Source organism: Zootoca vivipara, chromosome 1 (assembly GCF_965207765.1).
Source record: "Zootoca vivipara chromosome 1, rZooViv2.hap1.1, whole genome shotgun sequence".
Lineage (NCBI taxonomy): Eukaryota > Metazoa > Chordata > Lepidosauria > Squamata > Lacertidae > Zootoca > Zootoca vivipara.
Window position 1 is genome coordinate 126,769,770 of NC_142582.1, and position 12,567 is coordinate 126,782,336.

The 12,567-nt window shown below is 44.8% G+C and overlaps 2 protein-coding genes across 3 annotated transcripts in view; one reads left to right on the plus strand and one right to left on the minus strand.

Annotated features, from left to right (window-relative positions):
• The first annotated feature begins 3 nt into the window (after positions 1–3).
• TRMT5 (tRNA methyltransferase 5) lies at positions 4–7,884 on the plus strand. Its single transcript, XM_035104276.3, is given in 6 exon segments — positions 4–54; positions 3,148–3,803; positions 4,330–4,457; positions 5,313–5,958; positions 7,555–7,625; positions 7,627–7,884. Coding segments are annotated over 6 exon segments (1,521 nt in total). The 5' UTR covers positions 4–49; the 3' UTR covers positions 7,642–7,884.
• A 1,788-nt stretch (positions 7,885–9,672) lies between these two features.
• The window catches only part of MNAT1 (MNAT1 component of CDK activating kinase), a 124,863-nt gene continuing 121,968 nt past the window's right edge, over positions 9,673–12,567 (minus strand). For both annotated transcript variants that reach the window (XM_088674091.1, XM_035104252.3), the window contains one exon: positions 9,673–10,657. In XM_088674091.1, coding sequence (XP_088530217.1) covers positions 10,537–10,657 — 121 coding nt within the window. In that variant the 3' untranslated portion in view covers positions 9,673–10,536. The remainder of the gene's footprint in view (positions 10,658–12,567) is intronic.

Below are 12,567 nucleotides of genomic sequence, written 5' to 3' on the forward strand. Positions count from 1 at the left end.
GCTGGGCCTCGGCGAGCTGAGGGGAAGTGAGGCGCGGCGAGAGGCCGGCATGAGGTGAGGCGCCCCGTTTAAAACAAACGAGAGCGGGAGGAAGGGGGCCGGGGGCTCACCGCCGCTTCCAACGGGGGCAGGGGAGCTGTTTGGGGGTTAGTTTTAATGCTTGACGTTTTATTGTGTTTTTATGTGCGCTACAGGCCGCTGCGGAAATCCAGCCGGAGGGACGGCCTATAAATATTACTTTCGTTTTTTCCTTCCCTCATATGGCTAGGCAAAGGCACTCTGCGCGCGCTCAGAGGCACGCGTCCCTGCAGCGTGGAGGGAGAAGGACCCTTTTTCTGTAGGCCAACTAGGCCTCTCCCTCCTGCCTCTGCTCCGCGCAACCACTGCAGGGCGAGAACATCCCTAGCAGGCCTTAAAAGCGCTGCCCAACCTTCTCCGGTTCTTCGCCTATTGCAGGGTTTCCCCAAACTGGGGTTGTGTTTTTTGTTTTGTTTTTTGTTTGGACTACCATTCCCATCGTCCCTGGCTTACTGGTCCTGCTGGCTAAGGATGATGGGAGTTGTAGTCCAAAATAATAACAAACTGGAGCCCCAAGTTTGGGAAACCTTTTGTCTGTCGTGTAATGAAGAGGCATTGGGACATCTTTTAGAGCACTAGTTATGGCTGCAAAGATATATTAATGACACACGGAGTTCATAGATTCGCAGAGTTGGAAGGGACCCCGAGGGACATCTAGTCCAACCCCCAGCAATGCAGGAATCTCAACTAGAATATCCATGACAGATGCCCCACCTGATCTCTGTTTGAAAACTTCCATGGAAGGAGATTCCCTGAGAGAGCACTGCCGGACAGCTCTTACCGTCAGAAAGTTCTTCCTGATGTTTAGTCGGAATCTCACTTCTTTTAACTTGAATCCGTTGGTTCAGGTCCTAGCCTCCAGAACAGTTGTCACTGTTATTATTTATTAAATGTGTTTGTCACTTTATCTCGCCCAAGGCAACCTAAATTGACTGTTCCCCCATTTCATAGGTCCTTGTTTGTTTTTGTTTTCTGCTTTTTGCTCTTTTTATTACATATTAGATGTTGTTGTTGTTGTTGTTTTATTTGTACCCCACCCATCTGACTGGATTACCCATTATATGATGTATAATGGTTTTTGCTACATATTGTCAAAAGATAATATTAATACAAAACAATTAAACATTGGTTGAAGGTTGAAGATCCCAAGCCAGGGAGAAGCCCAGCAACCCTCTAGGGTGAATTGGCTGCATTTTGCTATTGCTCTGAAGGTGTTTCATGTCATGTTCAGGCAAAAAGATCTTATCCTTCTGCAGCTTAAGGTAAGAAGAAAAGAAGAGCCCTTCTGGATCAGGCCAAAGGCTCATCTAGGTCTAGCATCCCTGTTCTAAAAAAAAAAAGGCCAACCAGATGCCTGTGAAAAGCCAGAATGGAGGACCCGAGTGAAACAACACACTCCCCACCTGACATTTGCAGCAACTAGTGTTCAGAATCATACTGCCTTCGATCCTGGAGGAATAAATAAATAAATAATATACTACTTATATCCCTATGGGTGGCTTCCAACAGAATAAAAATAAACAGAATACAGTGGTACCTTGGTTCTCGGATAAATCGGCTCCTGGACACCGCAAACCCAGTTTGCGAATGCTTTTTGTAAGCCGAACGTCCAACACAGTTTCCGCTTGAGTGCAGGAAGCTCCTGCAGCCAATGAGAAGTCACACCTTGGTTTCTGAACAGTTTCAGGAGTCAAATGGACTCCCAGAACGGATTAGGTTCAAGAGCCAAGGTGCCACTGTAATAATAAAAACAGCAAAACATCAGACATAAAAAGCTTACCGATACAGGGCTGTCTTCAGAATATAGCCATATTGGGAACTGTAGTTTATCCCTTCCCCCCAGCTACAATATGCAGCACCCTTAACAAACTACGGCTCCCATAATTCTATGGGAGGAAGCCGTGATGGTTGAAGTGGTATAAATGTCTTAAATCTATGGTGTGCATGTGAGCCAAGTTCTTTGCCTTCTCTTATATGACCAACTTTTGAAGAGTGCTGGCCCATTCTCTCTCAGTCTTCTCATTGCCAGGCTAAACATACCCAATTGTTTCCATTGTTCCTCACATAACTTGTTTTTCTACGTCTGATCTTCTCTTAAGAGTTTATTTACTCAAAATACCCATCTACCCCATTTCATTTCCCAAGGAGATATCAGCGACAGAACTGTTGTAATAATAATAATAATTTATTATTTATACCCCGCCCATATGTTCTTTAAATCAAGTTTTCCTTTAAAAAGAAACTCAGTGAAACTCAAAGCTATTTGGAAGTATCCAGAAGGCCCGTTGCCCAAATTAAGGATCCCTGTGTTTATTATCAGAGGCACCTTCTTGCTTTACTTGGTACAAGGATAAGCCTGAAGATTCTTAGGATGTGGTTATTCAGCTGCTGAGGGAAAATTGCTCCACATTTCAGGGCCAGGGCTGCAGGTATTTGGGAATAGGCCCCACTGATTTCAATAGGGCTTACTTTTGAGTAGACACAGGATAGCACCCTGCCATTGACAACAGGGCTAAAATCTCGGGTACCAGATTTGCTCCACAGGGCTGCAGGAACCCCTAGAAGAGTTGTAGGCGGCATATGGGGGGGAAACAGGAGGAGGTGACAGTAAGAGCTGTTCGGCAGTGGAATTTGCTACCAAGGAGTGTGGTGGAGTCTCCTTCTTTGGAGGTCTTTAAGCAGAGGCTTGACAGGCATATGTCAAGAATGCTTTGATGGTGTTTCCTGCTTGGCAGGGGGTTGGACTGGATGGCCCTTGTAGTCTCTTCCAACTCTAGGATTCTAAGATGGGGAGAACATTCTGTTGCACAAGCAGGAATCCTTGTGCTTAGGAATGTTCACATAGCACTACTTTGGATACAAGCCCAAAACTCCTTCCTCTGCCAAGCTTCCAATTCGTTGCCGCATCAGTGTTATCTTTGGGTTATGTAGAACAGTTTCGAATAATCTCATACAAGTGCAAGTGATTTTATGAGAACTGTACAGACATGTGGATTTGTAGCATTTTTTCCTATTTTTTTTTATTGAATGCTTACATAATGTCTATAAAGTGAATGATTTACCTTCTAGGATTTTCAGGCGATTAAACAGCTTGCCTGCTAGCCTCCTGAAAGTGAAATATTTTGGAACAACTTGCTCAAATACATCATTTCAAGCAGTCTGGACATTTTGCGGTCAGCCTCTTAATAGGCTTCCTGGACATCTTGCAGCAGCTCGTAGAAATAGTTTGTGCACCATGCCGGAGGTACCTGAGCAGAAATTTGACCTTGACCTGCACTCGCCACATCCCAGGGTCCGTGGAATGACCACCCTTGACAGAGCTGCTTTCAAAAGGGATGTTGTCATCCCAGCTCTGAAGGTTAACAAAGACCTCCTGAGCAAGCTGGAGAAGCCTCTCAAACGAGTGCTGTTGAAGCGCCCAGGTCTCAAAAGAGTTACTGAAGACCCAGAAGATGAAAGCAGAAAGTTTCTTTTATTAGATCCTCATGCCATATCCGACAGCTGTTCCCTGGGCGAATCTGAGCAACAGATCCTGAAGAGCTTTAACATTAGCCCTGAGATTGTCAAGTATAACCAGGAACTGACATACGACCATTTCAAGGTGGACGAAATTCTGCAGGCAGTGCTTCCTGAAGGTCAGGAAGTGACCACTGCATTCAGCAGAGTTGGCCACATCATTCACTTGAATCTGAGGGACCATCAGCTTCCCTACAAACACATAATTGGTAGGTTAAGACTTACATCAGAGAAGTCTTGTTTGGTTTTTTCCTAAGCAATGACTGAGCTGTTTCTTTCTGAAGCAGTGTTACGTATGTCTGAAGTATGTATTTTACATGTACTTTAAATACACGGTGTGGATATGACTAGATCCAAGCTATAATGTTGCAAAAATTCTGGAGAGACTAAAGTGATCTCTCCTATTCGTAAAGGCCTACTGATAACTCATTAATGGCTGGAGGAGGGCAAGCATTGTGCCACATTCCTTGGCAAGGGCAACATAGCTGCCAAGTTTTCGCTTTTCTCGCGAGGAAGCCTATTCAGCATAAGGGAAAATCCCTGTAAAAAAGGGATAACTTGGCAGCTATGAAGGGCAATCAGCATTTCTTCACTAAAAAATTTAAGCAACAGCCTAATGGAAATGGAGTGGGGTTCATTTTATATGTTCTTTATGAGTCTGTATCATGGACATTTAAATCACCTGCCTGCTTTTTTAAAAAAGCAAATTTCACAGCCCGTTTCTCTGCCTTTCAGGTCAAGTTTTCCTTGACAAGAATCCAGGAATCACCTGCGCTGTAAATAAAACCAATACCATAGATAATGCTTATCGGAATTTTCAAATGGAGGTATTAGCTGGAGAGGAGGCCAATATGATCACAAAGGTACCAAGAATTTTTAATGGTATTTTCTTGCATCAAAAAAGCGGGGGATTAAAAATCTAACATTGAGAAAGCAGACAAAGCAAAGAGCAGACATTGCAGAAAGATACAGTCTGACATATTAATTCTTTATTCCTCTCTGTTCCATAGACTTGGCAGTCTGTGTGTTCCCAGATGTCCAAGTCTAGCCTAAATGAAATCACAATTGTTCATAAGACTTTGGTAGGAAGAATGTAGCTTAGTGGTGGTCAAATGTATAGATGGATATTAATTTTTAGAAACCACACAATCAAAGATGCTAATGAACTCTTGAATTTTTAGAACCAGTTCAGAAACCAGGTACTGATTTTGCTTCTTTGGGAAAACAATGTCTTCCTTGTGCATTAGTTTGAAGAAACTGTGGGTGGTATTCAACTAAATTATTGACCAATGCCACTTGCACATCAAGACTGGCCTCCATGCTGTCCCCAAATCTGTTCCAGAGAATTGGGGGGGGGACCCAGAACAGATTTAGGACTTATGGTATTTTCTTCTACTTGGGATCTGATTCCTGATTAGAAAAAGCAAACACACAGCACTATTTCTGAATGGCACCCACATGTATCACAGCTTTCACCCATGGAGTACGCTTGGCCAGGGGCATGATCATTTCTCAGGCACTGATAGTAGGTTTTGCATGCAAAAGATATTTGATGGGATAGATCTTGATGTAGAAGGTGATGCACGTATCTGTATTTTACCTTCAAAAGCAGCTCATGAATACAAAATAAAATGTGTGAGGCATCCTTTACTCGGGAATTCTGGACCAGAGAGATTCTAGCCTGCTAGAGATCATCCCAATATTTTGAACCCTTGCAGGTTAAGGAGCACCATATCATGTACGAATTTGATTTCTCCAAAGTCTACTGGAACCCCCGCCTCTGCACAGAACACATGCGCATCGTCGGTCTCCTCAAGCCAGGCGACCTTCTCTTTGATGTCTTCGCCGGGGTGGGGCCTTTTGCGATTCCAGCAGCAAAGAAGGGCTGCATTGTATTTGCAAACGACCTCAACCCTGACTCGTACAAATGGCTGCAGCACAACTGTAAGCTAAACAAAGTGGACAGAAAAGTCAAGGTCTTCAACATGGATGGCAGGCAGTTCCTGGAGGAGCCAGTGAAGGAAGAACTGACCAGACAGCTTTCTTTGAAGGAGCGGAACAGCTGCCTGCACATTGTCATGAACTTGCCAGCCATGGCAGTGGAATTCTTGGATGCCTTCAGGCACCTCTTGGATGGAGAGCCGGGCAGCACCAGTCTTCCCACTGTGCACTGCTACTGCTTTTCCAAGCACGACAACCCTGCGCAAGATGTTCAGGAGAGAGTCGAAGCCTGCTTGGGAATCTCCTTAGAGGGCCTTTGCTCTGTGGAGCTGGTGAGGAACGTGGCGCCCAATAAGGAAATGATGTGCATCAGCTTCAGCCTCCCAGCCAGGGTGTTGTACAAGCCGCTGTCTTCTCCGAAAGGTAATAGAGCAGGCATGTCCAAAGTCCGTTTCAGGGGCTAAAACCACAAAAAAAAAAACCTCAACAACTTCAACCCCAAGAAAAGCTCAACAACTCAGGGGTAAAATCATTTAAAAAGGTCAAAAACCTTGGCTGTCCCTTTGGTTGGCCCTCACGGTCCTTCACTTCATCAAATCTGGCCCTCTTTGAAAAAAGTTTGGACACCACTGTAATAAGAGTCAAAGAAAGAGGCAGGACTGCTGCAAGCTTTTAGGATCCCCTGTGAATCCTTTGCCTCAGATCGGACGTTGAAATGGGGATTAGGGCTGGGCGATACCTGGTTTTCAACATACGGTACAGTAGTGATATATCACCAGTTAAACATTGTGATATATCAATATATCACAATGTCTGAAATAAGGATGGAGCTATGCAGAAGCGTTGGGTGGCTTTACAGTTTCTCCTGCATCTTGGTTTTTGCTGGCACCTGCGCTTGTGATTCGCTGCACCCTGCAGGATTCAGAGGAGAGCTGAGCAGGCAGAGTTAGCAGGGCTGCAGGAATCAAAAGCAGCATTGGCTGCCTTCAGGACATGGACTTCAAACCAGTTTTTGATAATAAATCGATATATCGCCCAGCCCTAATGGTAGCCCTTAACCTGTGCAGGAGGCCGAGGGGGGATGTACTTCTAGGGAGGAAAATGCATAAAGGCCACAAATAATGTGTTACAGGCGCAGATGCAACTGTTTTGTTGCTGTGCATGCATAGGGAAGCTGCAGCCAGTCCTGATTTCTCAGCACATGAATACATAGGGAAACAAATGTGTGTGTATTCCCACATGACCTTCTATGTGCAGTTCTCCCTGTGGGAAGTTCACAACCTGTGATGTGGCTGCATGTCTTGGGGCATGTTGCAAGTGTGTTGTCAATGCCTCGGATGCTTAGTAAAATCCTTTTGCTTTGCTCCTGCTCAAGTTTTGTACTGAGGATGACCCCAAATCCTAAGAGCTTTGCAGGTGTGCATTGAGGTGTTGCCGATGGTCGCTTTCCAACTGCAGGCCCTTTGCCTCCCATTGAATTCTGCTGCTGCAAAGGGCTCCTGAGCTTCGGGAGCAGCAAGAAAGGCTCTGGTGGGAATGGAGGCAGAGCTACAATTCCTCTGCATCCTGTCCCAGGGTCCCTTTATTGTACCTCCCCTGCCCCTCCTTTCTCCACAGCCACTTTACATGAGACAAGTTTGAGAAGTGTGGTTTTAATTTTGCTCCCTAGTTCCAGCTTTAATTTTTTTTCCTCCAGCTTCCTTTTTTTAGGACCCTTTCCCACCTCCAGGCAGCCTCTTGACTGTGCTGCCTACATCACCACACAGCCTGCTGTCGCTGTACCATTTGCATCCACTGCCACACACAGAACCGGGCTGCTTTTAATGCCACATCAAACCCACTTTCAGACGTGTTTTGTGATGCCAACAAAACTGCCCAGCCACAGGCAGACCGCTGGCATTTGCATGAAAGTCAGGGGACTGGGAGAAAAACTTAAGGGTCTCCCCCTAAACTGCTAGAAATCCATACATGCCTGCAGATCCATTTTGAGTCAGAGAGTCTCTCATCTTTTACTTGTAGGTGCAGATAATCCCCAGGAACCAGCATCTAAACGCCTGCGTCCAAATGAAGAGCCCCCTGAAGAAAAAAAATAACCTGATGGTCTAGGAGACTTTGTGGGTACCGTTCCAGAAATGATGTCTATGCAGAACTTTTAACTCCCATCTTTCAAGGGAGGCAAGCAGATTGCATTTGTTCATCAGAACTTGTAAGGACAGCCTCTGAAAAATGGTATTAACAGCTGCTGTGCTGATTATGCCATGATCAGCTTTGTTTCTTTTTAATTCCGTAACAGTTGAATGGGGTACTTAAAAATAAAAAAAAAGAATATTAAATGTTTATTTTGCCACACTTGGTAGCATCTTCTGTTCAGGTTGTGTGCAGTCATTCCCCAGCCAATGAGAAACTGAGGTGAGAGGTTAAAGGAACCAGGTGAAACAGCCTGTGTCTTTGGTAGCCTTGAAACAACACCTGTTCCTGCCCCTGGGCTGCTTCAGGAGGAAAGGCTGGGTCTAAATTGAATAAACAGATAAACATGACCATCTCCTAAGCAGGTTATCTTATGAGGTGAAACCCAGGCCATCACTGTGTTCATGCCAGATGAACAGGTGACCAAGGTGGCAGCAGCAGCAGCAGGTCAAGGGAGCACCAGGAATTGGCAGTGGGCTCCCAGCTGGGATATAGACTACAGAAAGAGTGCAACTAAAGCTGACTCTGGATCCCAGCCCTGCCCATGTTTGAATCATGACAGAAACACATTCTGGGTCTACTTCCGCAACCCAGACCTACCCAAGCCAACTGGTTCTCTCCGCAACACACACAGTGTGGAAGTGCTGCTGTAAGCCTTTAAAGCCCTCTAATGACCCAGAACTAGATTTTTTTAAAGGACCACCTTGAACTATGTGAACCTGCCTGGGTCTTCAGCTTGGCATCAGAGGACCTGCTCTCTAGCCTGTTGTTAGTAGACAAAGGTGCCATGGGCTTTGAAGAAACTCAATCTCAGGACGCAAGGGAGAAACGTGCTAAGAGGAAGGCACGCTTGGCAAATCCACACCGTGATCAACTCCCGCCTGGAAACCAATGTCCCCACTGTGGGTGGACGTGTGGATCCAGAATTGGCCTCCACAGTCACTTACGGACCCATTGTTAAAACCATGTTTATGGAAGACAATCTTACTCTGCTACGAGTGATCACCAAAGAGAGAAATATAACTTTGGAATTGTCTCTGGGAAATTTATCCAAATTTTTCACTTCACATCTTTCGATAGATGCTGAAAGTCTCTCTCCCCACCCCCTTTTTATTTTGTTTCAGAGAGCACTGTAAAATTATTTTTAAATGTTGGTATTAATGCTGCTGTGTTTTATATTTTAAATATTATAGTTATTTTTAGTAGTGAATTTTATTTTTGAGCAAGCCACTTTTGAGGTTTTTGTGGGGAGAAAGCAGGCTGTAAAAGTCATTGAAATAAATAAACATCATCATCCCAAATTGAAATCAGCAGTCACTCTGAACACAGTGCTTATCTACACCAATCTGCCTTGCCTGAGAAATGTCGAAAGGCACATTTAGGTGCTGCCTGGATGGCTGTCCGAAGTAACTCATTGTCGTCATTAAATTTATTTCATTCATTTATTTTATAATTTCATCGATTTCAAAGCAATGTACAATATAATAAAACAAACCAAGCAGCTGCTTTGCTGTTTGTGAAGAAGCAAGAACTTTCCAAACAGGCATTGGAGTGGCTGAGTTGCAATTTATTGTATTCCCTGGGAGAAAAGAACAACTGGTACAATTACGAGGTTATGATGCAAGCTGCAGACTGAATAGCTTTTCTGTTCTGTTGAGGGGAGAGGGAGAGAATCCTTTGGGTGCTTGTCCTTCCGACGCTATGCATCATTCCACTGAATTAAAATTAGCATATTTAGTGGTATAGGATTGTGGCTAAGAGACTGGATTGCAAATCAGGAAGTTGCAACCGCCATGAATTCAGGCATTGGGCTACAAAGCACTTGCAACTCTCCAAAGTTCTGTCTAAATCAGTGGTTCTCAAAGGGTGTGGTGTGGCACACTGGTGTGAGGGGAGGAAGGCAGGTGTGGCAGGAAGATTCAAGGACAAAGAAACATTTGAACATTTCAGTTTAGTATAGTATATAGTATCAAAATATTTATTTGAAGAATATGGATAGATATCTTTTCAAAATGACAGTGGCATTGTCGTGAGCATGATGATTGGCAAAGAAGCTGCCCTGCCCTGTCCTGGCTGTTCCTCTGTGGCTTGCCTGCCCCCACCACTGTTCTGTCATATAGGCAATATATCATATAGGCAGCCATGCAAACTGCAGCATGATGACACCCTTGCAATTTTATTCTACAGCAGGAAAGATAAGACGTTCCTAATAGAGCTGCTGCATTCTGCGGCACAATCATTCTAACTTACATAATTCAGAACGCAAAGTAGAATGAATTAGAAATCAGTCCCATATCCGGTTCTTGTATCGTACTTCAAGGAAGGAAACCCCCATTTGCTTGCATTAGGAGAAGCCAGTGTTATGGAGATGAAAGAACTTTGCGCTTAATGCAGAGCTACAATATATAAAAGTAGCATTTCAGTGCTTGTGCAAATAAAACCCTGAAGTGCAGCAGCAGAATCTGCAGAATTTAATAACAACGATCTAACTTTATTTTAAAAATCTTTTACAAGTCTGGTTCTGAAACCTCAAACATACAAAACAAAATCATTCTCTTCCATTAGCCTCTAGCTGCAAAGTGACTAGAGCCTTTCCCACCCTTACCCTCATTCCACCAGTGAAAAAGAAATATGACCACCATTTTAAAAAGAAAGTTTCTGTACATCATGTTTTTAATATTTATGCGCAGCTGGCTTCACACACAAAAAAGGAAGGAAAGACAGACGGCAGCCTGGCCAGAGTGCAGACGGCAGCAATTTTCACCTGAAGTTTTTTGCTTTGCTCGCTCCGCTCCAGTGTCTGTTACTCCCAGCCTAGCCAGGATGCCAAAATAGCCCGCTGAAGGCATCTTGAAGGGCTCGATGACAGGCAAGGGAGGAAGTATAGCCACCAGCGAGATCTTGTGGGGAGGCGGCTCGGACGTGGTTTAGATACCTAGAACAAAGAAAGGCATTGTCTGAGCTGAGAAACAAGCATTTCATGCTCCGGGATGGGAATTGAAAGAAAAGCCAATTTCTCTGGTTCCCACCGCTGGGATACACTGCCACAGACACTGAACACTTCTCAAAACCTCGGAATCGGAAACGGCAGAGACCAAATCTGATTTAACACTCCTTGTTGGATTAATCATTCACATAATTAGAGAGGGTGAACGGATTCAGTGCCTCACCTGGTTCAACCACCTCCTGCCAGGAGTCAGGACGCCCAGTACCAAAAACTTCAACAGATGCCTGCCCAACATTTTCTCGCATATCCAAGAAAGGAGATGGAAAGTTTAAGCTGCTCCCATATCGCTCCCATCAGTACAACTTTCATATGAATGTGATTGAAATGGTTTCGAAGCTGCTACGCAGGAAAGAGCCCAACAACATAAAACCTATTCACCTGTTGTGTAGCCCAGCTTTGGGAAATCTTTAGAGCACTCATTATGGTTGTAAAGAGATACTAATGACTCTGTGTGAGTTCCCAGAATCCTAGATTTGCAGAGTTGGAAGGGCCCCTGAGGTTAATCTAGTCCACCTATTGGTGAATAAATGTCAAGAGCTAGACGTCCACCCCACTGGGGATCTCACATCGCCTCTGTCCAACATTTACAACATTGGTGGGTCCAATCTTCTTGTTTCTCCTCTTTAACCTATAGCATGGCTCTCATATTAACATTGCACAGTTACTATTGCTCAGTAGCGCTGTCAGCCCATAAATACCGCCTGAGCCTTGATGTGCAGCTGGTTTTGTTACTATCTTTTCAAAGGGATGATGTTTTGAATTGAGCAACACCTGAATGGTCACCTCTGACTCACTCCCATACCAGCTGAGACAGAGGCAAAGGGATCTTGGCCACCTTCCCACTCTGTTTGGCGCAGCAGTGCCCTTACGATGCACCATGGATGCTCGTACCCAAGGGTTCCTCTGTGCGGGAATCAGCAGGGGTGGCCGAAAGAGAGAACCTGGCCAATGCCTCGGCGGCTGTTTTATGCTAGGAAGGAAATAATTAGAGGAGCCCTTTTGGGGTGGGGAGCCTGTAGCCCTCCAGGTGTAGCTGGACTACAACTCCCATCATCCTTGACCACTGGCCACATTGGCTGAGGCTGATGGGAGTCAAAGTCCAACCACTTCTAGAGGACCACAATTTAAGGAGGATATTGGTAACTCGGAACGGGTGCAGAGGAGGGAACCCAAGATGATCAAGGGTCTGGAATTGGTTCCCTTAGGAGGAAAGTTGAAGAGATGGGGATGTTTAATCTGGGAAAGAGGAGATTGAGAGGAGATAGGACATCCATCTTCAAATATCTTAAGGGCTGTCCCATGGAGGATGCAGCAAGCTTGTTTTCTCCTGCTCTGGAGGGTAGGACTTGAACCGATAATAATACAGTAGTAATAATAATAATTTATTATTTATACCCCAGCCACTCTGGGCGGCTTCCAACAAAATATTAAAATACAATGGTCTGTTAAACATTAAATGCTTCCCTAAACAGGGCTGCCTTCAGATGTCTTCTAAAAGTCTGGTAGATGTTTTTATCTTTGACATCTGGTGGGAGGGAGTTCCACAGGGCGGGTGCCACTACCGAGAAGGCCCTCTGCCTGGTTCCCTGTAACTTGGCTTCTCATAGCAAGGGAACTACCAGAAGGCCCTCGGTGCTGGACGTCAGTGTCCGGCCAGAACGATGGGGGTGGAGACGCTCCTGAAGTCACACCGATGACTTCAATTCACAAGAAAGGAAATTCTGACTAAACATCAGGAAAAACTTCAACAGTAAGAGCAGTTCAATGGTAGAAGAGACGCTCTTGGGAGGTGATGGACTCTCCTTAATTGGAGGTTTCAAATGTGAGGTTGCTCTATA